Source organism: Capricornis sumatraensis, chromosome X, assembly GCF_032405125.1.
Source record: "Capricornis sumatraensis isolate serow.1 chromosome X, serow.2, whole genome shotgun sequence".
Lineage (NCBI taxonomy): Eukaryota > Metazoa > Chordata > Mammalia > Artiodactyla > Bovidae > Capricornis > Capricornis sumatraensis.
Window position 1 is genome coordinate 146,963,200 of NC_091092.1, and position 27,751 is coordinate 146,990,950.

A 27,751-nucleotide genomic window follows, 5' to 3' on the forward strand; every position below is an offset into this window, starting at 1 on the left:
CCTGAGATGTAGGAGACGATATCCTGTGTCACCTGTGCGGCTTACATTGTCTGCAGTCTCCTTTATCATCACGGATGTGTTGCGGCTGCAAGGTCCTTCATTCCCAGTGGGATTCACCAGGGGGTCATCGTATCTCACAGCCCGGGGCTTCACACCGCCTCCTCCTCTGTCCTCAGAGCATCTCACCGTGGAGTCTAGACTGGTGTGAGTGTTTAGATATTTAATCCAAATACTAAGGAAGCCCGGAGTCATTGCCACCTGGCAAGGTGGACTGCTTTGTTATCCTATTCTTTTTTTGTGAATTAATTTTAATTGGCAAGTCCTTGGTTTGCAATACTGTGTTACTTTCTGCCGTACAGCAGCGTGATTTATTTATACCTTTGTTGTTGTTATTTAGTCGCTAAATTGTGTCCCACTGTTTGTGTCCTATCGACTGCAGCTTGCCAGACTCCTCTGTCTTTTGTATTTCCCTGGCAAGAATACTGGTGTGGTTTACCATTTCCTGCTCCATGGGATCTTCCCCTCTCAGGGACAGAACTCACCTCTCCTGTGTCTCCTGCATTGGAAGGAAGATTCTTGACCTCTGAGTCACCTAGAAAGCCCTCAGTAAATGAGAAAATGTAGGTAAATGTATACCATTGAACATTCTTGTTCTTGTGAGTCATTTCAAGACATTGAGTATACTTCTCTCTGCTCTCCAGTAGGTGTTTGTCATTTATTTTATATATTTTAGTGTCTATCTGTTCATCTCAAACTCCCAGTTTATCCCTTGCCTACTTCCCCTTGGTGACTATTAATTTTGCCTGTGTTTGAGAGTCTGTTTCTGTTTTATGTATGGTTATTTTAGATTCCATGTGGAAGTGATAGCATATATTTGCCTTTCTTTTTCTGACTTCCTTCACGTAGAAAGATCATTTCTAGATCCATCCATATTGTTGCAAATGGCATTATGTCATTCTTCTTCATGGCCAGGTAATATTCCACTGTATACATATACCATTCTTAAAGCAGTACAACCCCACCCCACCCCACCCCCCCAAAAAAAGTGTGAACATAGTGAAAAAAAGCTCAGTGTTGTTGGTGTCACATGTCTACTCACCCAACTGATGTTCTCTTTTCTTATGGAGGACAATTGTCTATGAAAGAGAATGAATAAGGGGGGAAATTACCATTGACATGTCTCTGTTTCAAAGGATTATTTCAGAACAGCTTTTATAAAACGTGTCTCTGTCAATAGGAAATTTGACTTGAATGTCCTAGAGATGTGTTTCCATTTTGGGTAGCTCCTGTCCTCTGGGGCTTTACCTGTTTCAATGGCATATTCTGTATTTTCATTTGGAGTCCCCCTTTCACTGTTCAGTTCCTGATACTTCTGAAGTTCTTCTTGAGTGAAACTGTCCTCTTTGGATGGATTTCATAGCAAACAGGGCAGAAGAGGTGTGCATTAGAATCTTTTATAGGTTATAGTCGGTGATGCCATCCAGCCATCTCATCCTCTGTCGTCCTCTTCTCCTCCTGCCCCCAATCCCTCCCAGCATCAGGGTCTTTTCCAGTGAATCTACTCTTCACATGAGGTGTCCAAAGTATTGGAGTTTCAACCTCAGCATCAGTCCTTCCAATGAACATGCAGGACTGGTCTCCTTTAGGATGGACTGGTTGGATCTCCTTGCAGTCCAAGGGACTCTCAAGAGTCTTCTCCAACACCACAGCTCAAAAGCATGAATTCTTCAGCACTCAGCTTTCTTCACAGACCAACTCTCACATCCATACATGACCACTGGAAAAACCATAGCCTTAACTAGACGTACCATTGTTGGCAAGGTAATATCTCTGCTTTTCAATATGCTATCTAGGTTGGTCATAACTTTCCTTCCAAGGAGTAAGCGTCTTTTAATTTCATGGCTGCAATCACCATCTGCAGTGATTTTGGAGCCAAAATAAATAAATAAGTAAATAAAACCTGACACCATTTCCACTGTTTCCCCATCTATTTCCCATGAAGTGATGGGACCGGATGCCATGATCTTAGTTTTCTGAATGTTGAGCTTTAAGCCACCTTTTTCACTCTCCTCTTTCACTTTCATCAAGAGTCTCTAGTTCCTCTTCACTTTCTGCCATAAGGGTGGTGTCATCTGCATATCTGAGGTTATTGATATTTCTCCCGGCAATCTTGATTCCAGCTTGTGCTTCTTCCAGCCCAGTGTTTCTCATGATGTACTCTGCATATAAGATAAATAAGCAGGGTGACAGTGTACAGCCTTGATGTCCTCCTTTTCCTATCTGGAATCAGTCTGTTGTTCCATGTTCAGTTCTAACTTTTGCTTCCTGACCTGCATACAGGTTTCTCAAGAGGCAGGTCAGGTGGTCTGGTATTCCCATTTCTTTGAGAAATTTCCCCAGTTTATTGTGATCCACGAAGCCAAAGTCGTTGGCATAGTCAATCAAGCAGAAATAGATGTTTCTCTGAATCTCTCTTGCTTTTTTGATGATCCAGTGAATGTTGGCAATTTGATCTCTGTTCCTCTGCCTTTTCCAAAACCAGCTTGAACATCTGAAAGTTCACGGTTCACGTATCGCTGAAGCCTGGCTTGGAGGATTTTGAGCATTACTTTACTAGCATGTGAGATGAATGCAACTGTGTGGTAGTTTGAGCATTCTTTGGCATTGTTTGGCACTGCCTTTCATTTGGAATCAGTGAGCATACCTTCATTCTTTCTGGGATTATTAGTAGGGGTCCTCCACTCTTCCCAGTAGCAATAATGGATACCTTCTGACGTGGTGGGGTGGAGCTCATGTTTCAACGTCATAACTTTTTGCCTTTTTATACAGTTCATGCAGTTCTCACTGTAAGAATCCTGGAGTGGTTTGCTACTGCCTCCCCCAGTGATCACATTCTGACAGCACTCTCCAGGATGACACGTCTTTCTTGGGTAGCCCTACACGAAATTGCTCATAGCTTCAACTAAGTTATGCATAGCCATTTGCCACACACGTCTGGAGAAGGGAATGGCAAACCACTTCAGTATTTTTGCCTTGGGAACCCCATGAACAGTATGGAAAAGGCAAAAAGATGTGATAATGATCACTGAACTTCCCGGGCCAGTAGGTGCCCGATATGCTGCTGGAGACAAGTGGAGAAACATTTCCAGAAAGAAGGAACAGGCAGAGCCAAAGCGAAGACAACGGTCAGTTGTGGATGTGTCTGGTGATGGAAGGCTGATGTTCTGAGGAATAATATTGCATAGGAACCTGGAATGTTAGATCCGTGAGTCAAGGTAAATGAGAAGTGGTCAGACAGAATATGGCAAGATTGAACATCGACAATCTAGAGATGAGTGAACAAGAGGGACCGGACTGGGCGAATTTAATTCAGATGACCCTTATATCTACTACTGTGGGCAAGAATCCTTTAGACGACGTGGAGTAGCCCTCATAGTCAACAAAAGAGTCAGAAATGCAGTACTTGGATGCAGTCTCAAAAACGACAGAATGATCTCTGTTTGTTTGCAAGGCAACCCATTCAATATCACAGTAATCCAAGTCTCCTCCGCAGATGCTAATGCTGAAGAAACTGAAGTCGAACACTTTTATAATGACCTAGAAGACCATCTAGAACTAACTAACGCCAAAAAAGATGTCCTTTTCCTTATAGGGGACTGGAATGCTAAAGTAGGCAGTCAAGAGATCCCAGGAGTAACAGGCAAGTTTGACTTTAGAGTACAAAATGAAGGAGGGCTAAGGCTAACAGAATTTAGCAAAGAGAATGCACTGGTCATAGCAAACACCCTCTTCCAGCAACACAAGAGACGACTGCACACAGGACATCATTAGATGGTCAATACAAAATGATATTGGTTATATTCTTTGCCACACAAGGCAGTGATCCGTGCAGGAGGCATAGGCTAGTAGTCAACCACTATTGTTCCATGTTCTTTGAACAGTTCAAGTGATCAGGCTCTAATATCTTATCCTTGGAGAGCTTCGTATGGGTGTAACATGCATTCCAAGTGCATGTAGCTTACAGTAAGCCCTGGGTGACCAGGGCTCTAGTCTGTCTTTCCTGCCCCTCCATTAGCTTTTCAGGTGGACACAGCCTTCCACATCCCCAGAAACCTACCAAATGTCTCCAGAGTGGTCTAGGCCTACCTCATCTTTCCCATCTCCCTGAGACATTTTTTCACAGTCTCTTGGCTGGTCAGCCACACGATCATTTTGGGTACCCACAATATTCTTTTTTCCCCCTTCAGTTGGCACCAATCAATGAACATTATTTTGAAAACATCCCTGATGAGGCACATTTATGCAGAACTGCAGGTTACTCAGGACCTGCGTCGGCAGCGAGGCCACTGCTTCTGGGGATGGAGCTGGACTTAGCTGCCCCAGGTTGGACACAACAGACCCCGTTCTTTCTAACTACCATCAGTGCTCTTTCTTGAGTAAATACTGTTCACTTTTTGTTGTACATATATCCATGGTCAATCAGTAAATGGCATCTGACTCTTTGCGACCTCATGCACTGGAGCCCACTGGGCTCCTCTTTCCATGAGATTCTCAGGCAGGAATACTGGAGTGGGTTGCCATTTCCTCCTCCAGGGGATTTTCCTGACCTATGGGTCAAAACTGCATTTTTTACGTCTCCTACATTGCCAGGCAGGTTGCTTAGCACTGTACCACCTTGCAAGGCCGCATAACACTGTATTCTGCTAAATCTTTACCACTAGCAGTTTCCCTCATGGTTCTGCTGGTGAAGTATCTGCCTGCAATGCAGGAGACATGGGCTCGATCCCCTGCAGAAGGGAATGGCTACCCATTCCAGTACTCTGGCCTGGAGAATTCCACGGACTGTATGGTTCATGAGGGTCACAAAAATTGGACACGACCGAGCGACTTTCACTTCATTTCACTTCACCCTGCCGCAGATGAACACTGCTTAACTGCATAATTGACTTGTTTTCAGGTGCCAGTCAGGACAGAACATATTCTATTTTGAAGTTGTTTGACTGACTAGCCCCATCTCTCACATGACATCTGGTGGGAACCTTACATCACTTTATAATAAACTACCAAATGTGGCTTCTTCTCTCTTTCACCGCAACACTTGCAGGATTCACACCGTGTGTCCTAAACAGAGTTGTTTCCTCCTTTATTGTATATTTGATTTTCTGCCTGATTGGATTTACATGTTTTGTGCATTTTCAAATACGGCACATTTCCTTACTGACACATATGTACGTCAATCAGTTCACTGAATAATTTAAGAATTCAGTAACATCAGCAAGAGCAGAGGAGATTCATTGTTGGAAAGTCATGGGACACATTAGTGCTTCTATGTTGCTCATATTGGTTTTTTTTTTTTTTTCTTTAAACAAGAGAAAAAGTAAAACATTGTTGAGCTGATTAGAATTAATATGATATTGGCCAGAGCATGAAAGGAAAAATAGGAAAGGTTACTGATGGAAGCTGTGGATAAATTTCCCTACAAGACCCATTTCACAGAAGTCCCTCTGTGTGAATGCCCCTGTGGGTTTGTATAGAATCACCATCTGGTGAAACTAGCGGTGAGCAGTTGTGCATCAGGTGTTATGCTGAGAGACACTAAGTTACGTGTGCACGTGTCCAGGATGTAGGAGATGATATAGCAGGTAACTTGTGCCACTTATATCATCTGTAATCTTATTTATCATCGTGAAGGTGTTGTGGCTGCAAAGTCCTTCATTCACAGTGGGATTCCCCAGGGATCATCATATTTCCCAGCTCTTCTTCCCAGGTCTTCTCCTTTGACCTCAGAGCATCCCACTGTGGACTGTAGACCAATGTGAGTTATTGGACATTTAAATCCAAAGACTTAAGGAAGCCCGAGACTTTGTCACGTGGTAAGGTGCATGTTTTGTTATCTCAGTCTTTTTTAAAAATTAATTTATATTGAAATGTACATATTGCAGGCAATGTAATTCATTTGTGCATTTCTTCTTGTTCGGTCACTAAGTCACATCAGTCTCTTGTGTCCCTGTGGAATGTAGACTGCTGGACTACTCTGTTCGTGGGATTTCCCATGGAAAAATATGGGAGTGGGTTGCCATTTCTTCCATCAGGCTATCTTTATGACCCAGAGATCAAACTCACATCTCCTGCATTGGAAAGCAGATTCTTTACCATTGAGCCACCAGGGAAGCCCTCAGTTATACATCTGTGTAGCTAAATATATACCTTTTTAGAATCTTTTTGTTTATAGGTTATTATAAGACAAGTAGATTTCTGTGTTATATAGTAGTTCCTATATAGTAGGTCCTGTTATTTATTTTATGTATAGTAGTGTATATCTATTAATCTCAAACTCCTAATTTACCCCTCCCCCCAAATTTTCTCTCTGTTAATGATAAATCTGTTTCCTGTGTCTGTGAGTCTGCTTCTGTTTTATAAGTAGTTTATTTGCATTGCACTTTATGTTCCCCCTATAAGTGATGTCATGATATTTGCTATTCTCTTTCTGACTTCCTTCACTCAGTATGATCATCTGTAGGTCCAACCGTGTTGCTGCACATGGAGTTACTTATTCTTTTTCTTAGCTGAGTAATAGCTCATTGTATATCTACTGCATTCTTCAAGTAGTACGCAACAGAAGAAATGTCTTCACTTACAAAGAAAACTCAGTATTGTATGTATCACTATTCTACTCACCCAGTGGAGGTTCTCAGTTCTTGTTTAGGACAGTTGTCTGTGAAAGAGAATGGATAAGGGGAAAAAAATGACCACTGACATGCCTCTATCTCAGAGGATTGTTTTATAGCAGCCTTTGTAAAAGATGGCTGTGCAAATAGGAAATCTGAATCGAGTGTCCTTGTGATGCATTTTCATTTCTGATACCTGTTGTCCTCTGCAGTGTTACCCGTTTTGGCAGAGCATTTTTTCAGGAACCCCCCTTTCGTTGTTTCATTCTTCATACTGCTGAATTTCTTCTGCAGTGAAACTGACTCCTTTGGCTGGATTTTATAGCAAACAGGGCGGAAGGTGTGTGCATTAGAATCTTTCATAGATTGTAGAGTGTCACCTTGCTCCTACCTGTAGTGTCCAGTTAGCCTCACCAACACCACTGCCCTCCACCATCACATAAATGCTGCTCACGAGGTCATTCAGTACAGTGGTGCCTGAGTTGTGCACAAGTCTTCAGATGGGGGTCCATGGGGGTACAGTCCACACAGTTAACATTTTCTCACGTTCTACTTGTTACAACTACTGAGAGAACCACAGACCATTCACCTGTGAGCTTAAGCATCTCCGAGTCAGATATACGCACTAATGGTATGCCAGAGAAGGTCCTGGTGGGCCCTGAGAAGGTCCTGGTGGGCCCTGAGACTCAGAAATCCTCCCAACTCTTAACTCTTTCTGTGCAACATATCTAATTAATTAATAAGTGAAAGTTTCTCAGTTGTTTCTGACTCTTTGTGGCCACACGGCCTGTAGCCGGCCAGGCTCTTCTGTCCATGGAGTTCTCCAGTCCAGAATACTGGAGTGGTTTGCCATTTCCTTCTCAAGGGAATGTTCCCAACTCTGGGATCGAACTTGGTCTCCTGCATTGCAGGAGGATTCTTTACTATCAGCCACCAGGGAAGGCCAAGAATACTGGAGTGGGTAGGCTATCCTTTCTCCAGTGGATCTTCCCAACTCAGGAATCAATCTGGGGTCTCCTGCATTGCAGGCAGATTCTTTACCACTGTAATTCTTCCTGTGGTTTCATGAACCCCAGACACATGAGATGGTTAGATAGCATCACCGAGGCAATGGACATATTTTGAGCAAACTTCGGGCGACAGTGAAGGACAGAGGAGCCTGGTGTGCTGGAGCCCATGGAGTCGCAATGAATCAGGCAGCACTGAGCAACTGGAAAACAATATTCAAATGATTGGGGGAAAATGACTGGGACTTTTCACCAGGCACATTAATCCCATTACACATGCTCCTGAGGGGAAAATACACACTTTTTCATTCTCAGAGAGCAGACACAATCTCCACCACCCACCAATGTGGATATAATATCAGAAAGGTTAAAGCTACCTGTCAGTGACCCCTGTGGGGTTGGCCAGATGCAGAATGATTAACATACCTGAACACATGACTCTGAAAGTTCAGGAGGAACCAGTGCTTATTTTCAGAGCATTGGGTTCAGGTGTCAGGCATCCTTTAAGTGATTTTGACAAAAAATAGAGTATATGTGGTGTAGATGAACGCAGTCAAGGGTGGGGGCTGTGAATCTGTTAAACTCAAATTTAAACCTTGTTTCACTTTGGTGTCAGAATTTGGCAACCCCAATATGTGATATTTGGCAAGAATCCTATGGACCATCTTGGAATATTTCATTGCATCTCCATGTTAAGTGTATCTGATGTTTTATTTTTTTTAAATTTTAAAATCTTTAATTCTTACATGTGTTCCCAAACATGAAACCCCCTTCCACCTCCCTCCCCATAACATCTCTGTGGGTGATCCCCATGCACCAGCCCCAAGCATGCTGTATCCTGCATCAGACATAGACTGGCGATTCAATTCTTACATGATAGTATACATGATAGAATGCCATTCTCCCAAATCATCCCGCCCTCTCCCTCTCTCTCTGAGTCCAAAAGTCCGTTATACACAGCTGTGTCTTTTTTCCTGTCTTGCATACAGGGTCGTCATTGCCATCTTTCTAAATTCCATATATATGTGTTAGTATACTGTATTGGTGTTTTTCTTTCTGGCTTACTTCACTCTGTATAATCGGCTCCAGTTTCATCCATCTCATCAGAACTGATTCAAATGAATTCTTTTTAACGGCTGAGTAATACTCCATCGTGTATATGTACCAAAGCTTCCTTATCCATTCATCTGCTGATGGACATCTAGGTTGTTTCCATGTCCTGGCTATTATAGACAGTGCTGCGATGAACATTGGGGTACATGCGTCTCTTTCAATTCTGGTTTCCTCGGTGTGTATACCCAGCAGTGGGATTGCTGGGTCATAAGGTAGTTCTATTTGCAATTTTTTAAGGAATCTCCACACTGTTCTCCATAGTGGCTGTACTAGTTTGCATTCCCACCAACAGTGTAGGAGGGTTCCCTTTTCTCCACACCCCGATGTTTTAAAATGTCATCTTATAGAATCCCCCATGGATACATTGGTTCAGTTTCCTATTAGACAACATTTCCGCCGCCCTGACTCATGTGATATAAAGTCTGAATTCTCTCGCTTGAACACGTCTGCTGTAGTGTACTTAATATAATATAAGCTGTGTATGCACCTCTGTTCTTAATATAAAAATACTGATAATATGAACATGACTAGGTTGCATAGAATATGCTACATACGTACCGAGGCATGAGTCACTTTTGTGGTCTTCACTCTATCAAAGTTTTCAGCATAGAGTACCAGCGTGTTGTCTGATACACGAATCAGTTCAGAAAAATTTTTACACATGTCTGTGACAAAAAAAAAAAAAAAATTGAAACCTCAGTACAATTAACTTTTTTCCTTTTCAGCTGGACATGTCTTGTTCTTCACACACTTTCTTCAGTCATCCCTCTTATGGTAAACTCTGTCTCACTGACATTTCTAGAGGCTGTGTTGCTAGCATGAGTTAAGACAGCTAGTGAACTAGGAAAGCTTTTTCCACACACCCCTCTTCTTAAGACACCAAGGACTTCCGGTCTTCTAGACTGAACGGTCTGTGAACGATAGCAAAGTCGTTTATTGCAGCAACTATCGTAGGTGGTGGGACTCAGCTGTCTCATACCAGGTCACAAGAGCTGACTGTTCAATCTTCAGGAAAGTGGTGACTGAATTTGCAAGTACAGTGGTGATTAAAAATTAATTCTATAAATTCTAATAAATCATATTAAAAGTTATAGAAAAATCAAAGTCATTTACTAGTATAAGAGGTGATAAAAGGGGTAGAAGTGAAGATATTACAAAATGTTGGACATGTGTACTTGGAATGATTCTTAGTTTCTGTGGCTACATGCCTACAGTGGAAATTATAAATGGCACTTCAGGTGAAGATTAGAAAACTCTGTTGTACATTTTTCCTGTGAAAACCAAATATTTAGACATTTGATCCCTTATTATGATAATATTAAGTGATTACACTGTTAAGTATTAGATTTGAGAATTATTTCCCATAATTTATACTATAGAGCTAGAACTCTGAAACAATGTTCCTTTCGCTTTCAAATTATGCAAAAATTAGTTTGAAACTTTTTGGCATTTTACCTGTTTTCATACTTTTCTGTGAGATTTTAATTGATTAGTTTCTACTCCTTAAATACATACATGAAGAACTTTCAAGATTTAAAGAATTTCTTTAGTTAAAGCAAATTTGATCATGAAGGTCAAACAAACGGTCAAATAAATATTTGGGTCAGTTAGTGTTACAGAGAATTTGCCTGCCAGTGCATTAAATGGGAGTAGGAAATGACAACCCTCTTCCGTCTTCTTCCCTGGAAAATCCCATGGACAGAAGATCCTGGTGTGCTACAGTCCATGCAGTCACAAAGAGAGCAACTAACGTGCTTGAGAGGATGCACACATCAGACACTCTGGAATACCCACATCCTTCGACATAAACATCCCCGTCTTTCTTTGCAACTACGTTGAGTAACATGCATGTCTCGTAACACCTGAAAAACAAAGACATCCCTTCCTCACCATTCCCTCCCCGTCTGTTCCCCAGCACTTCAGGACACCTTTCCATCAATAGCGTCCACACACTCAACTTCACAGACATGACACACACCTTTCGGTTCACACTGAAGGCAGGACCCCATCTAGGTAGACAGCAGTCTCCTTGTTGTCATTTTAGGCAGATTGTACTTACTTGACATAAAAAGTAATGGAGAGTTGTTCTCAGATGTTAATACACTGAAGCCGAAGTATGTATCCCCTCAGTGGGCCTCCTTCCTCAATCATCCCATTACCCATGGCCGTGTAAACGGTGCAGCATTCTCCTGGTATCTAACAAGGATTGTTTCCATAACCATCAGGCAGTCTCTTTAGTTGTTTCGCACCAATACACAGCGCACTCTTTGCTTCTGCATTTACTTCAAAAAAGAAATACATTCAATCTTATCAGGTGAAGATGAGTTCTACCCCTCACCTTGCTGAACAACATGAAATGAAATAATGATTCATATTCAGTCACAAGCATAGAATTCAAGGTTTCTTGAAATAGCTGAATGAATGCCACTAAAAACCTTGGCCCTTCATAGCTGTCTAAATGATAACATGTTAGGTTTTTTTTTTTTTTAAACATACAGAAAAACAGAATGAAAGAAAAATGCAAAGCATGGAAAGACAGCTTTCTATTATGCTCTTGTACATACATTGCCCATGGTGCCTATAAAATCTGTTTGTACATGTAAACAAGACTCTTTCACACACTCACACACACACACGCACACTCACAGAACCAAGACCTTCTCCCGCTTCAGCTTGTTCTGGGTACCTCTCAGGAGTCTAGCTCAGCTGGAGTTTCCTGAGTGACACAAACTGCAACAAGAACAAGAGTCAGCAACAGAACTTTCATCTTATGATTCTCCTGGTCCTTCTTCTGGAGAAGCTGAGGACGTTGGAGAGGATATGAATTGGTGCCACTTTTTATAGGACAGGCCAACTGGCAGTATACATAATGATCAAACAGTGGTTAACCACATGACCTTGCTTATTTGCAAGTGGTTCTCTAATATCCTGGTTGGCAGATGCGCCTACGTAGCAATCTGCAGATATTATAACGAGATTAATTGGAGGACCATCTACAGTGGATCTGGACGTTTGTCCTTCAGACTAAGTGAGAAATCCCAGGATGTATGAGGTATTTCAAGGACAGTGATATTTTTTTTCTTTTATATTCTCAGTTTCCAAATGGGACCCACAGCCCAAGACACATAGCCCCAAGTCCTGTGCTCTTTAACACTGAAGAGGTCTGTTAAGCTTCTTTTCTAAAACAAACGATGGTCCTGTCCAGTTTAAGAAGATAAATATGGGGCATCTCTACCAGGAATCTGTTATCAGGGCATTCCTCAGAGGAGGAAATAAATATAGTTGATGGTCACAGTTTTTTATTTTGGTTACAGGTGTTCTGTGTAATGATTCACAGTTTTGTATACTTCATTTATAGTGTAAAAATACTCTTATTCTCTATGTTGTTCAATACAGCTTTTAACATTATTTTTTTCAGCTTAGCTTACACCTCGTACTCGGCTCATCATATATTACCTCCACCCCTTTCCTCCTCCCACTGGTTACCGCTACTTTGTTCTCTGTGAGTCTCCTCCTTTTTTTTGTTATATTCAATAGTTTGATTTATCGTTTAGATTGCACAACAAGTGATATGATACAGTCTTTGCCTTTTCCCACCTGACTGATTTCATTTAGCCTAATGCCCTGGGTGCCATCCGCGTTGCTGCACATGGCAAAAGTTCAATGTTTTATGGTTGGGTGGTCTTCCACTGTGTTTGCGTATGGATACAGACACACTCTGTGTGTACACACAGAGACATCTGTACATGCATTCTATGGCGTCTTTGGGCTTCCCAGAAGGTACTAGTGGTAAAGGACCCACCGGCCAATGCAAGAGATGTAAGCGATGGGTCACGGTTCAATCCCTGACTCAGGAAGATCCCCTGAGGGAAGAAATGGCAACACGCTTCAGTGTTCTTACCTAGAGAATCCCACCAGCAGAGGAGCCGAGTTGGCTACTGTCCATGGGGTCACGAGGGTTGGACATGCTTAGGGACTAAACCATCATCACCATGGCAGCTTTATATTTATATTTTAATATTTTAATTTAACGAAATATTTTCAACATGAGGCAAATTCTTATCTTCTACCCCACTCAGAGATCCCTCCCAAATTTGTCTCTACCACTTCATTTTACCTTGAGGGTACAATCTTGTCACTAGAGCGTATGAGATTTCTGCTTTACATGTATCCCCTAACACGAAAATCCATGTTCTCTTAACCACCGTTCTGACTGTTCATACATCAGGCAAACTAAAGAAACCATGGACAGCCAGTGTCTAAGTAGCACTCACTTGGACAGTTTGCTCCCACCAGCTCTGTGATGACCGTGGTGATAATAAAACAAGTGAATGAATGAATACTGATTAGAAGTATATTAAAAAAGAAGAAATTGAACTTGACCTCTGTAAATGAGATGACCTCTATAGCTGAACTGAGAGATGAGTTTTTAAAACTCTTTGTTGAGATGTAAATGATACACAGCAAAATTTCACATATTTAAGGTGGTACCATTGCTAAGCTGTGACTAAATAGAGCTGTGCAAACTTTTCCTCGGTCAGTGTGTGAGCATATCTGTTATGTTCCAAACTATCCTTTGGCTTCTTGGTCATCCTTTCTCCTCTAGCGCCTTCTCCACCACCTCCCCAAAACCGGGCTGGGGAACCCCCTCCTCAGTTTTCTGGAACAATAGATTAGTTGGTCTTCTTTCAGTTCAGTTCAGTCGCTGAGTCGTGTCTGACTCCTTGCGACCTCATGGACTGCAGCACGCCAGGCCTCCCTGTCCATTACCAACCCCTGGAGTCCACTGAAATCCATGTCCATCAAGTTAGTGATGCCATCCAGCCATCTCATCCTCTGTCATCCCCTTCTCCTCCTGCCTCCAATCCCTCCCAGCATCACGGTCTTTTCCAATGAGTCAACTCTTCACATCAGGTGGCCAAAGTACTGGAGTTTCAGCTTCCACATCAGTCCTTCCAATGAACACCCAGGACTGGTCTCCTTTAGGATGGACTGGTTGGATCTCCTTGCAGTCCAAGGGCCTCTCAAGAGTCTTCTCCAACACCACAGTTCAAAAGCATCAATTTTTTAGATGGTTTCAAAAATTAAATCTGCGTGTGTTTCTTGCTTCTTTCACTTAGCATATTCCTTTGAATAAAGGTCTTTTTTTTTTTTTTAGACTCCATTCCCATTGCCTCTGCACAGTATCATCATGATATGTCCCGTTTTTATCCATCCAGATATTGATGGGTACATGTTCATAGAGAGGTCTTTGTGAGGAATGGAGCTCTCTTATCTCCTGGGCAGAGACTTAGTGTTGGAACTGCTGGATCTCACTGCCTTCTGATTTTCGATTCCTGCCAACAAGAGATGAGAATTTCTGTTGCTCCAGATCCTTGCCAGGACTCAATGTGGCCAGTTGTTTTCATTTCAGAGATTGTCATAAGTGTTTGATGCTATCCAGATTTAGCAGTAATTTCCATTTCCTGAATAAATAAAGACTTGGGATTGCCATTCGTCTATTTTCTTTGGTACGTGTCTCTCCAGGTCCTCTGTTCAATACTGAGTCCATTATTTGTTAACTTTGCATGAAGTGTGTAGGTTTTTAATATATTTGAATACGAGTCCCTTTTCAGATGGAAGATGTGCCAATAATTTCCGCCCCCAGTCGCTGACTTCTCTTGTGGTTCCTTAAGGTTGTCCCTCAAAGATGTAAATATTTCCACGTTGATTGAGGCCTGCTCACTATAATGCCCAGTTCCCAGTGAAGTATCCTGCTTGGTGTATATTCTCATCAGTAACCACTTAATCTTTGGTCTTGGAATTTCCACCTGTAGTTTACCTGTCGAGTGTTCCTTGCTTTAGGTCTTATATGTAGGTTTACCAGTCTTTCTGTGTTAGCTATAAAACATGGAGCAGTGAATGGGTTGAAGCTCTTTTGTAGTTTTTTGGCATATAGATTTCCAATTTCTCCAAGAAATTTACTCGTATTATTTTCTTCTGAATTTCGTTTACAGCTTTATCCAAAACCTATATGTCCCTTCCTCAGGAGCAGATTTGGTTGTGTGTGTGTGTTTTTTTTTTTTTCCCCCATTATTGATTCCTGCTTTGGGCAATGTTAGACACAGTCAGAACATGCTGGTTGCCTGTCTAGCCTTCAACAAGTTTGTGTCAAAAGCAAAGGGTTCACAGTTCACAACCTTGTGAAAATAAAATTTCTCAGCCATTTATAGATCATTAGAGTATCATATATTTCTACTGATGTTCACAAGAGGTATCTGAAATAGCAAGACATTAGTGTTGCTACATTTTGGAGCCAAAAACAAATGATCATATCAGGGGCTTATGTTGAGAGGCAGTAAGTTACGTATTCACAGGTCCGAGACGTAGGAGATCATATATGTAAAATGCGCCACTTACATCCTCTGTAGTCTCATTTATCATCATGAAGGTGTGGCTGCAAGGTCATTCATTCAGAGTGGGATTCCCCAGGAACTGTCATATTTCAAGCTGAGGGCTTTACACAGCCTCCTCCTTTGCCCTCAAAGTGTCTCACCGTGGAGTCTACCCCAGTGTGTGTGTGTTTTAGATTTAAATCCAGGGACTAAGGAAGCCTGAGCCCTTGGCACGTGGCAAGGTGAAGTGTTTTGTTATCCCATTCTTTCCTTAAATTAATTTTTGTTCCATATAGTTGCTGTGCAGTGTTCTGTTAGTTTCAGTAAAAAGCAAAGTGATTCATTTATACGTTTGTGGTTGTTTAGTTGCTAAGTCGTGTCCCATTCTCTTGTGAGCACATATATATATTTGCTATCTAGGTGGGTCATAACTTTTCCTCCAAGGAGTAAGCGTCTTTTAATTTCATGGGTGCAGTCACCATCTGCAGTGATTTTGGAGCCCACCAAAATAAAGTCTGACACTGTTTCCACCGTTAGGAAATGGAATATTTATTAAATTCGTCTCGTGTGATACAAACATACATATGAACCTGTGTCTTTCTTATACTCTTATTCCCTGTGAAGAAGAATTACAGAGTCAGGAAATGTGGGCCCACCATCCCATGAGTGAATCCTTAAATATGTTTTGGAATTTAAAAAATTTTGAATTTCAACTAATTAATGTACCTTACTTAGTTTAAAAAAATTGATGTTACTTTGCACAATAATGGAAGAAATGGCTCCCCTTTCCACAGTCTCCAAAGGATCTAGTGTGTTGGGAACTGTCATGAGGTGCTTACTGCCTGGTAATGTTTTCTCAAGAATTAAATGGCAGCAGCTGTCTCCCTGGCTCAGCGAGTCATACACCTCCCATCTCCTGACCACACCCCCACTTTCTGCTGGCCTTATGAGAGAGTTACGGAAACTCTGAATCCTTCTGTGTTCGAGAAGAGTCACCCCTTCACTCATCAGGTATTAGAGAAACATCTGTAAAATGTAGCACGTGTGGTGTCTGTGTGCAATCCTGGAGCATTCTATTCTCATCAGCTACAGAGTTGTCCCCATGGATTTCAGTCCAGAACAAAGAAAAATGGCATGCGCGCGCACACACACACACACACACACACGAACACACAGAAACACATACACACAAACACATAAACACACACACACACAAAGAGACACACAGAAACAAACACGGACACACAGAAACACAGACACACAAAAACATAAACACACACACAGACACACACAGACAGAAACACAGACACACACACAGATACACACAAAGAGACACACAGACACACAGATACACAGAAACACAGACACACAAACACATAGACACACTCAGACACAAACTAACACCCATACACTCAAACACATGCACATACACAGACACATACAGACACACACAAAAACACACACAGACACACACACACACACACTATTTTCATCATTGTAATTCTAGGCCTGTAAAATAAAATGAGTTTATTAGAGAGTTTGTTCCTCCAAGACATATACAGGCAGTTTCAAACCATGAAAAGTATTTGATGCTTTCATATAATTAATTAGCATATAACACATATAATTTATTATAGATATAATTTATGATAGGTATAACTCATTATAGATATGGTTTACTGTATATGGGGAGAAGGAAATAGCAACCCACTGCAGTATTCCTGCCTGGAGAACTCCATGGACAGAGGAGCCTGGTGGGTCCATGGGGTGGCAAAGAGTCAGACACGATTGAGTGACTAACACATGTTATACATGGAGTATCTATATAAGGTATATAATTAATATAGAATCAGCTGAGAGACGTCAGGTAGATGTCTGCAGTGAAATGAAGCCCACAGCACAGAACAAAAATACCAACAGGCACTTAGAGACCGGAGAAATGCCAGACTTAAGCCCAGCCATGCAGTGAACTGCATTAAGCATGAATGAACTATGCACCTGAATGAAGCGGAAGGCAGATTGTCTTTTGTGTTCATGAAGGAAGACAGGACTACATGTATTCCTTTTTTTTTTTTTTTACTTTGCCTTTATTATTTTAGACTTTTCTACAAACATCTTAGGATTGGCCTGGTCATGACTATCCAAGCTCTGAATATGACCCGAACTACCTGCGTTCTCATCTCAGTACATGGCAACCCTTCCTGCACAGAATCCACTTCCGATGGATCTTAGTGAAACTGAGCAGGACCCCATGGCCCTTTCCCCCATGTCCTCCACCTGTCTTTTGTCTGGGGAAACACTTGAGCCAGAGAATCAGTTTAATCAGAGAAGGGAGGAACACAGAAGCAAAGAGAAAACGTCCACGCGTACTAAACACGGATAGTTTAGTGAGTAAGCAAATTCAAGGCCTTTAGTTTGTCCTCAAAGTTTGTAGACAGTATTCTGAGCCACGTCCTGGGAGCTGTCTTACAGACACTAAAACCCCCACCATGTGGACAAGATAACTACAGGATAACCAGACTGTAGTCATGACCAGCTGCTGCTGCTGCTAAGTTGCTTCAGTCGTGTCTGACTCTGTGCGACCCCATAGACAGCAGCCAACCAGGCTCCCCCGTCCCTGGGATTCTCCAGGCAAGAACACTGGAGTGGGTTGCCATTTCCTTCTCCAATGCATGAAAGTGAAAAGTGAAAGTGAAGTCGCTCAGTCGTGTCTGACTCTTGGCGACCCCATGGACTGCAGCCCACCAGGCTTCTACGTCCATGGGATTTTCCAGGCAAGAGTACTGGAGTGGGATGCCATTGGCTTCTCCGAGTCATGACCTAAGTTGTCATAAATCTGAGAACTTGCCTCATGGGACAAGGGAAAGAAAATGACCCTGAAACTGATGATTGTTTTTGAGTCGCTCAGGCGTGTTCTGAGTCTTTTCCAGGCCATAGACTGTAGCCCACCAGGTTCCTCTGTCCATGGGATTCTCCAGGCCAGAATACTGGAGTGGGCTATCATTTCCTTCTCCAGGGGATCTTCCTGACCCAGGGATCAAACCCACATTTCTTGCATTGCCAGGTGGGTTCTTTACCACTGAGTCACCTTGGAAGCCCCGTTTTATATCAGCACAGCAGTACAGAGTAACAGATGTGAATTCTCTTTTTTTTTTTTTAATCTCTCTGGGGCAGTTGTTTCCACTATTGTTTTGAATGTAAGGCTGAGCACACTGGTTTTTTTTTTTTTTTTTTAATTTACTGAGTCTCTGGTAATAAATTTATATAGTCTTAGTTTGATGCAGTGTGCAGCCACTGAAGCTGCTGCTCAGTATATGTTTAATTTTAAAACACACCCTGGGTATTTGTTGTATTCTCTGCGTTTCTCTGCTGTGATTTGAGGCCTTCTCATTGTGGTAGTTATTTAGTCTCACAGGCTATAGAGAAGGTGGATTCCCAACCTCTGGGCCCCTAGGGAAGTACCTCTGCTCAGTTTTTTGGTTTTATTTTTTGGTCTGGTTTAACTCTTGCTGTCATTTTAAGTCTGGCTTACAAAACTAGACAGCATATTAAAAAGCAGAGACAGTACCTTGCCAATAAAGGTCCATATAGTCAAAGCTATTGTGTTCCAGTAGTCATGTAAGGATATGAGAGTTGGACTATAAAGCTGAAAGTGAAAGTGAAGTCACTCAGTCATCCGACTCTTTGCGAGCCCATCGACTATAGCCTGCAGGCTTCTCCATCCATGGGATTTTCCAGGCAAGAGTACTGGAGTGGGGTGCCATTGCCTTCTCCAGGGGATCTTCCTGACCCAGGGATCAAACCCCGGTCTCAGGGACTGAACCCAGGTCTTCCACCTTGTGGGCAGATGCTTTACCCTCTGAGCCATTTTTCAGTCAATGCTAAAGAAAGCTGAGTGCCAGAGAATTGATGCTTTTGAACTGTAGTGTTGGAGAAAACTCTTGAGAGTCCCTTGGACTGCAAGGAGAGCAACCCGGTCAATCCTAAGGGAAATAAACCCTGAATATTCCTTGGAAGGACTGATGCTGAAGCTGAAACTCCAATACTTTGGCCACCTAATGGGAAGAACTGACTCATTGGAAAAGACCCTGATGCTGGGAAAGATTGGATAAGATGGTTGGATGGCATCACCGACTCAACAGACATGAGTTTGAGCAAGCTCCAGGAGTTGGTGATGGACAGGGAGGCCTGGCATGCTGCAGTCTATGGGGTTGCAAAGAGCTGGATCCGACTGAGTGACTGAACTGAACTGAAATGGGCTGAATCTCTTGTCTGGTCCAGTGGCGTGACCATTGTGTGTTCCCACGTGGCTCCTTTGTTCCCTATCATTAGGCACCAATGAATGACTATTATTTTCAAACACTCCTGATGAGTTACTGAACAGCTACAGATAACTCATCACTGCCATCAGCAGCAAAGCCACTGTTTCCAGGAGTAGAGCTGAATGCTAGCAGCCCCAAATAGGACACCACATGCCTAGTACCTTGTATCCAACCTCAGTGCTCTTTCTTGAGTAGTTACTGTTCACTTTTGGGGTGTGTGTGTGTGTGTGTGTGTGTGTGTGTGTGTGTGTTCAATCAATAAATTGTATCTGGTTCTTTGAGACCCCATGGACCCCATAGCCTGACAGGTTCCCCTGTCCATGGGAATCTCCAGGCAAGAATGCTGGAGTGGGTTTCCATTCCCTTCGTCAGGGGATCTGCCCAACCCAGGGAAGGGTCCCATGTGTCTTGTGTGACCTGAATCAGTCAGCATATTCTAAACCAGTGAACCACCTGGGAAACTCATGTAACACTGCATTCTGCCAAGTCCTTACCACTACCCCACAGCAGGTGAGCACTGCTTAAAAACAGAACTGAGTTGTTTTCCAATGCCACTTCAGAAAGCACAGGTTCTATTTGAAGTTCTCTAACTAACCATCCCCATTGCTCACATGACCTCAGGTGGAAACCTCATATCACTGTATAAAACTGTTGAAAGGGAAAGTCACTCAGTCATGCCGGACCTTTGTGACCCCATGGACTATACAGTCCATAGACTTCTCCAGGCCAGAATATTGGAGTGGGTGTACATGGCCTTCTCTGGGGTTCTTCCCAGCCCAGGGATCGAACCCAGGTTTCCTGCATTGCAGGCGGATTCTGTACAAGTTGAGCCATAAGGGAAGCTCAGAGAAAATTAGTATCTGTGGTTTATTCTCTCTTCTCACCAAAACACTTGCAGTGTTCACACCATGTGTCCTAAACAGAGTTACCTCCTTCCACATGCTATACTCAATTTTCTACATAGTTGGATTTACACTTTTTTTTTTGTATTTGCAAATATGGCATCTTTATGGACACATATGTGTATTAATCATTTTATTGAACAGTTTAGAAATTCAGTAACATCAGCAAGGGCAGAGAAGATTTGCAGCAGGAAAGCCATGGGTCCAGAATCATGATTTCCTGGGAGAGAAGAACGGATGATTTCAAGGAAAAGGTCTATGATCTTCATATGGATGATTGGGACACATTAGTGATGCGATGCCTCTCATAGCCTTACTTCATTTTCTTCTTTAACCATGAAAAAATTGAAGACATTGTTGAGATGATTACGATTAACATGATGTTAGAGAATGAAAGATAGAACAGTTACTGCTGGAAGCAGTGAGAAATTCCCTTACAAGACCCATTGCACAGAAGTCCCTCTGTGTGACTGCCCATGGGGTTTGCATAGAATTGCTACTTTGTGTCCATCTGGTAAAGCTATGGGTTTTTGTTTTTTCAGTAGTCATGTATGGATGTGAGGATTAGACTATAAAGAAAGCTGAGCACCAAAGAATTGATGATTTTGAACTGTGGTGTTGAAGAAGACTCTTGAGAGTTCCTTGGACTGCAAGGACATCCAACCAGGCCATCCTAAAGGAAATAGATCCTGAATTGGAAGGACTGATGCTGAAGCTGAAACTTCAATACTTTGGCCACCTGATGCGAAGAACTGACTCATTTGAAAAGACCCTGATTGTGGGAAAGATTGAAGGTGGGAGGAGAAGGGGATGACAGAGGATGAGATAGTTGAATGGCATCACTGACTTGATGACCATGAGTTCAAGCAGCCTCAGGGAATTGGTTTTGGACAAGGAGGCCTGGTGTGCTGCAGTCCATGGGGTACCAAAGAGTCAGACATGACTGAGTGACAGAACTGAACTAAAATTAGCTGTGAGCAACCCAGTATCAGGTCTTACGATGAGAGTTATTAAGTTACATATGCACATGTCTGAGATGTAGGAGAATATGTACTGGGTCACCTATGCTGCTTAACATCTTCTATAAATCTTACAGTCATAAAGATGTGGCTGCAAGATCATTTATTCACACTGCGGTTCCCCAGAGTTCACCATGTTTCACAGCTCAGGGCTTCACACAATCTTCTTTGTCTGCAAAACATGTCACTGTGGGGTCTAGACCAGTGTGTGCATTTAGATGCTTAAGTCCAAACCCATGTGTGAGCCCTAGCCTTTGCCACTTAGCAAGGTGGACAGTTTTGTGATCTTTTTTTTTTTTAAATAAAGTTTTATTGAAATTTAGTTGATGTGCAACGTTGTGTTAGTTTCCGGTGCACGGCAAGGGCTTTATGCATACATTTTTTGTTTTTATTTAGTTGCCAAGTCATATCCCACTCTTTTGTCCCTATGGTACGTTGCCATATTCCTCTGTCTTTGGCATCTTCTAGGCTATTGGAGAAGGCGATGGCACCCCAGTCCAGTACTCTTGCCTGGAAGACCCCATGGATGGAGGAGCCTGGTAGGCTGCAGTCCATGGGGTCGCTGAGTCGGACTCGACTGAGCGACTTCACTTTCACTTTTCACTTTCATGCATTGGAGAAGGAAATGGCAACCCACTCCATTGTTCTTGCCTGGAGAATCCCAGGGACGGGGGAGCCTGGTGGGCTGCCATCTCTGGGGTCGCACAGAGTAGGACACGACTGAAGCGACTTAGCAAAAGTAGCAGCAGCAGGCAAGAATATTGGAGTGGCTACTCATTAACTATTCCATGACCCGTGTCTCCTGCATCAGCAGGCAGATTTCTTTATACTGATCTATCAGGAAAGCCCTCAGTTATACACATATGTATGTAACTATATACCTTTTTACATTATTCTCTTTACAGGTTATTACAAGTCATTGAGTATAGATATCTGTGCTCCACAGCAGATTCTAGTTGTTTAGTTTGTGTTTAGTAGTATGTGTCTCTTGAACCCAAACTCCCAAATCATCGCTTCTCCCAGTTATCACTTTGGTAATCATATTTTGTTTTCTGGGCCTTGAGTTTGTTTCTATGTTGCAAATAGTTTATTTGTGTTGTATTTTACATTCCCCATGTAACGGATATCATATGATATGTGCTTTTCTATTTGTGACTTTTTGATTATCTCTGGGCCCATCCATGTTGCTGCAGATGGCATTATTTCAGTCTTTGTCAGGGTTGAGTTATAGCCAATTGTGTTAATATCCCATTCTTAAAGCAGTATGCCCCCGAGGGGGGAAAAAAAGCCTTAACATGCTAAAGAAGACTCAGTGTTGTTAGGTATCATGTGCTACTCACCCAACAGATGTTCTCAGTTCTTATTTAGGACAGTTGTCTGTGAAAGAGAATGAATAAGGGAAAAATTGACTATTGGTAAGGCTATGGTTTTTCCAGTAGTCATGTATGGATATGAGAGTTGGACTGTGAAGAAGGCTGAGTGCCGAAGAATTGATGGTTTTGAACTGTGGTGTTGGAGAAGACTCTTGAGAGTCCCTTGGCCTGCAAGGAGATCCAACCAGTCCATCCTAAAGGAGCTCAGTCCTGGGTGTTTATTGGAAGGACTGATGCTGAAGCTGAAACTCCAGTCCTTTGGCCACCTCATGCGAAGAGTTGACTCATTGGAAAAGACTCTGATGCTGGGAGGGATTGGGGGCAGGAGGAGAAGGGGACGACAGAGGATAAGATGGCTGGATGGCATCACTGACTCGATGGACGTGGGTCTGAGTGAACTCTGGGAGTTGGTGATGGACAGGGAGGCCTGGCGTGCTGCAATTCATGGGGTCACAAAGAGTTGGACACGACGGAGCGACTGAACTGAGCTGAACTGATCTTCATGATGTGTTTTCATTTCTGATACCTGCTGTCCTCAGGGCCTTTACCTGTGTTGGAGCCATCTTCTGTATTTTCATTTGGAATACCCCTTTCATTGTTTATTTCCTCATACTTCTGAATATCTTCTTGACTCAAACTGTCTCCTTTGCCTAGATTTCATAGCAAACAGGGCAGATAGGTGTGCGTTAGAATCCTTCATTGGTTATAGAGTGTCCCCTGGCTGGTATCGGTAGTGTCCAGTAAGTCTCACAATGACCACTCCCCTCCCCCATCACCTGAACCCTGCTCAGCAGGGAATTTTCTACAGAGGTGCCCGTGTGTGCACACAGGTCTTCAGATGGGTCTGTGGCAGGGGTAGAGTCCACATAGTTTCCATTTTCTCACATTCCAGTTCTCACAATTACTGAGAGAACTACAGACCGTTCACCTGTGAGCTTAAGCAGCCCTGAGTCAGCGCTGACTCTAGTGGAACATCCGAGAAACTGATGGTGGCGTTTGAAACTCAGAATTTCTCCTAACTCCAACCCTTCCTGTCCACTTTGTCTGCATCCTAGAATTCCTTCCCTGGGGTTTTCATGGTCTCCAGTCAAAGGAGTGGCTAGATAGCAGCACTGACTCAATGAGCATACGTTTGCACAAACTCTGGGAAAGAGTGGAAGACAGAGGAGCCTGGCGTGCTGCAGTCCATGAAGTCGCAAAGAGCCAGGCAGACGTTAGTGCCTCAACAACAGTATTCAAATGAAGGGGGAGAAGTGATTTGAACATTCACCAAGCACTAATCTCACCACACATGAGGGGAAAACCTCAGGCTTTGTCTTCCTCAGAGACCAGACACTCCCCCTACCCAGCCACAACGTGGATTTATATCAGAAAGGGTAAAGGGGCCAGGCAGTGACCCTGTGGGGTTGGCCGCATGGCACGTGATTCCCATGCCTGACCACATTGCCTCTGAAGGATTCAATATGATCGAGTGGTTATTTGGAGAGCATTGAGTTCAGGTCTCAGGATTTATTTTAACAATCGTGACAAAGAATAAAGCATTTGTGGTGGAGATGAATGCACTCATGATCTGAAACTGTGAATCTGCTAAACTCAAATTTAAACCTTGGTTCAATTTGGTTTCAGAATCTGGCAACTCCAATATGTGATATTTGACAAGAATCCCATGGACCATCCTGGAATATTTCATTGCACCTACAGGATAAGTGTATCTAATTATTTTGAAAGCCACATGATAGAATCACCACTGGGTACATTTGCTCAGTTTCCTATATAACAACCTTTGGGCACAACCCTAACTCATGTCACTGAGGTCTGAGTTCTCCTGTGTGAGTACATGTCTGCCCCAGTGTGCTTAATAAAATATACCGTCTGTAATGCTTCTGTCCTCAATACAAAAATCCTGATAATATGAACATGACCAGTTTGCATAGAATGAGTTTTACAGTACATACCGAGGGCATAAGTCACTTTTGTGGTCTTCTCGCCATCAAAGTTTTCAGCATAGAATACCAACATGCTTTCTGATGCAGGGATCAGTTGCACAGAATTTTTACCCATGTCTGTGACAGAAAAACATAAATTCAAACCTCAATACAAGTAACTCCTTTCCTTTTCATTTGGGCACCTCTTATTCTTCACATGCCTTTGATGTGACCTTTGTCTCATTGACATTTATGGTGGGTGTGTTGTAAGTAACAGTTAAAACAGCTAGTAAAGTAGGAAAGCTTTCTCCACAGGACTCTCTTCTGAACATAGTAAAGTCGTCCAGTCTTCTGGACTGAACAGTCTATGAACGATAGTGAAGTTGCTTATTTCAACTGTATTAGGTGGTGGAGCTGAACCATCTCATACCAGCTCATAAGATGACCATTAACTTTTCAGGAATTTTGTGACCGAATTTACAAGGACAGTCCTGATTACAAAGGTATTCTCAAAATTTAAGCAAATCATGTTAAAGTAAAAGTTAATAGATAAAGTAAAGTTTTTTCCTAGGGGTGGTAAAAGAGCTAGAAATGAGGCGATTGCCAAATGCTGGAGATACTTTCTCTGAAATGATTCTCATTTAGTTCCTGTGACTGCATGTCAACATTGGAAATTTAAAAACGTGCAGGAGACCAAAGTAGAATGTTCTATCACACATTTCTCCTTGAAAATCAAATATGTATACACTTAGTCACTCAGTGTTACAGCATTGGTATATGAGAATTCTTTCCAGTATAGCAAACCACACAGATAGAAATCTGTGGTAAGCCCCCCTTTTTTTCTATATCATAAAAATTATTTAGAAATTTTTCTGTTACTTTATTTTCATACTTTTCTGTGGCATTTAATTTAAGCAGGTTCTACTTCTTAATCAGGCTAGTAAAAAACTTTTAATATTTAAAGAATTTCTTTAGTTAGAGCAATTTTTATCTTGTAAGCTTAAATAAGTGGTTTCCCAGGGGGCTCAGCTGTAAGAAATCTGCCTGCTAGTGCTAGAGATGCCTGAGATGTCCCTGTGATCCCCAGGTCAGGAATATCCCTGGAGGAGGAAATGGCAACCCCCTCTGGTATTCTTGCCTGGAATATCCCATGAACAAAGGAACCTGTAGCCTATAGTCCTTGGGGTCGTTAAGAGTCAGTCAAGACTGAGCGTCTGAGCACAGACAAATGCGTGTCAAATAAAAGGAAATAATTTTTTAATGGATTGTTGCAATCTTATGTAGCTGTATACACTTCCCCATGTCTGAAGAACAAGGGGAATCTGAGTTCTGGGGCTTTTTCTCAGATGCGATCAATGACACCTTCCAAATTGGACCTTATCCTAGTCTTTTCTGGTGCCTGGAAAATTTAATGTCTTTCCCAAGGTGGCCTTTGTAATGAATAGAGAAAATAGTACACAAGTCCAGACATCTAGTAGTCTTAGATGGAGCCAAAACAATCGATCTCACCAAGGCCCATGGTTTTGGGCTTCCTTGGTGGCTCAGACGGTAAAGAATCTGCCTGCAATGCAAGAGACCTGGCTTCCCTTCTTGGGTTGGCAGGATTCTCTGGAGAAGGAAATGACTACCCACTTCTCAATTGCAAGGATATCAAAGTAGTCAGTCCTCTAGGAAACCAACCCTGAATATTCATTGGAAGGACTGATTCTTAAGCTGAAGCTCCAATTCTTTGGCCACCTGATGGGACGAGATGACTCTTTGGAAAAGGCCCTGATGAGGGAAAGTTTGAGGGCTTCAGAAGAGGGTGACAGAGGATGAGATGGTCGGATGGCATCACTCAATGAGTCTGAGCAAACTCTGGGACGTGGTGAAGGACAGGGAAGCTTGGCACCCTTCAGGCCAAGGGGTCACAAAGAGCAGGACATGACTGAGTGACTCACATACTTGCAGAGAGGCACACATTGACAAAGCTCGCCTACTCACAATCTACGTGGTACACATTTCCTTCTGCTCTTTGTGCCACTACTGTGATTAAGGTGCAACTATCGTAATTCCTGAAAAAAAAAAAAAAAAAAAAAAAAACAGACAAGACATTGCTTCATCACCATCCTTTCCCCAGCGCCGGAGGTCACCCTTCCATGAACAGGGTTCACACACTCATCTTCACTTGCATCACCCACACCGTTCATCGCCCATTGGAGACCGAACCCCATGATAGAGCTCAGCAACCTAGTTGTGTTCAGTTGGGGCAGATTGCGCTTACGTGAGAATAAAAGTAATGGACATTTTTTCACAGTTGTCAATGCATTCAAATTGGCGGAAGTATGTCCGCAGGGGGCCTCCTTCCTCAATCTTCTCCTTGTGATCCGCGGCCATGTAAATGGTGTACCAGTTTCCTGCAATCTAACAAGAAAGGCCTCCACAAACATCAGTCAATCTGGGTACATGTTTTTCACCAATACCCAGCACAGTCTTTGCTTCTCTGTTTCCCTCAGAAGAGAAGTAAAGTCCGTCTTATTAAGCAGACTAGTGTTCTACCGCCCCTTGCCGAATAATGCAATAATAATAAGGCAATAATGATCGTGAAATGCAATAATGATTCATATTCAAGCAGAAATAATAGACTTTAGAGTTCCTTGAAATAGCTAAAACACCACCATTAGAAACCATGACAGTTCGTGACTCCCTAAATGATAGCATATTTGCTTTTTTCTTTTTTTTTCCTTACATACAGACAAATAAGATGAAAACAGATACAATGAGCAGGAAGATAGGGGGTTGTGTTACGCCCATGTAGATGTGTGTATGTGTGTCGTACATACACAAGCTGGTCATCCATGTAACCGAGACTGTCTCTCTCTTGTCACACTCACAGCACCAAGACCTTCTCTCAGATCAGCAGAATTTTGGGGTACCTCTGAGGATTCTGGCTGAGCTGAAGCTTCCTGGGCAGCACAAACCAGACCAAGGAGAAGAGTCAGGAACACAGCCTTCATCTTGTGACTCTAGTGATTCTTCCTCTACAGAATCTGAGGGTTTCTCAGTTGT

General features: G+C 42.6%; 1 protein-coding gene across 1 annotated transcript; it reads right to left on the reverse strand.

Moving 5' to 3' along the window:
• Positions 1-1,091: 1,091 nt before the first annotated feature.
• On the reverse strand, positions 1,092-27,699 carry LOC138071983 (allergen Bos d 2-like). Its single transcript, XM_068963340.1, has 7 exons — positions 27,619-27,699; positions 26,967-27,106; positions 26,687-26,757; positions 24,734-24,841; positions 23,327-23,428; positions 9,347-9,453; positions 1,092-1,136 (listed from the first exon to the last, which is right to left on the reverse strand). The coding sequence occupies exons 1-7, from the start codon at positions 27,697-27,699 to the stop codon at positions 1,092-1,094; spliced, it is 654 nt and encodes a 217-aa protein (XP_068819441.1).
• Between the last annotated feature and the right edge of the window lie 52 nt (positions 27,700-27,751).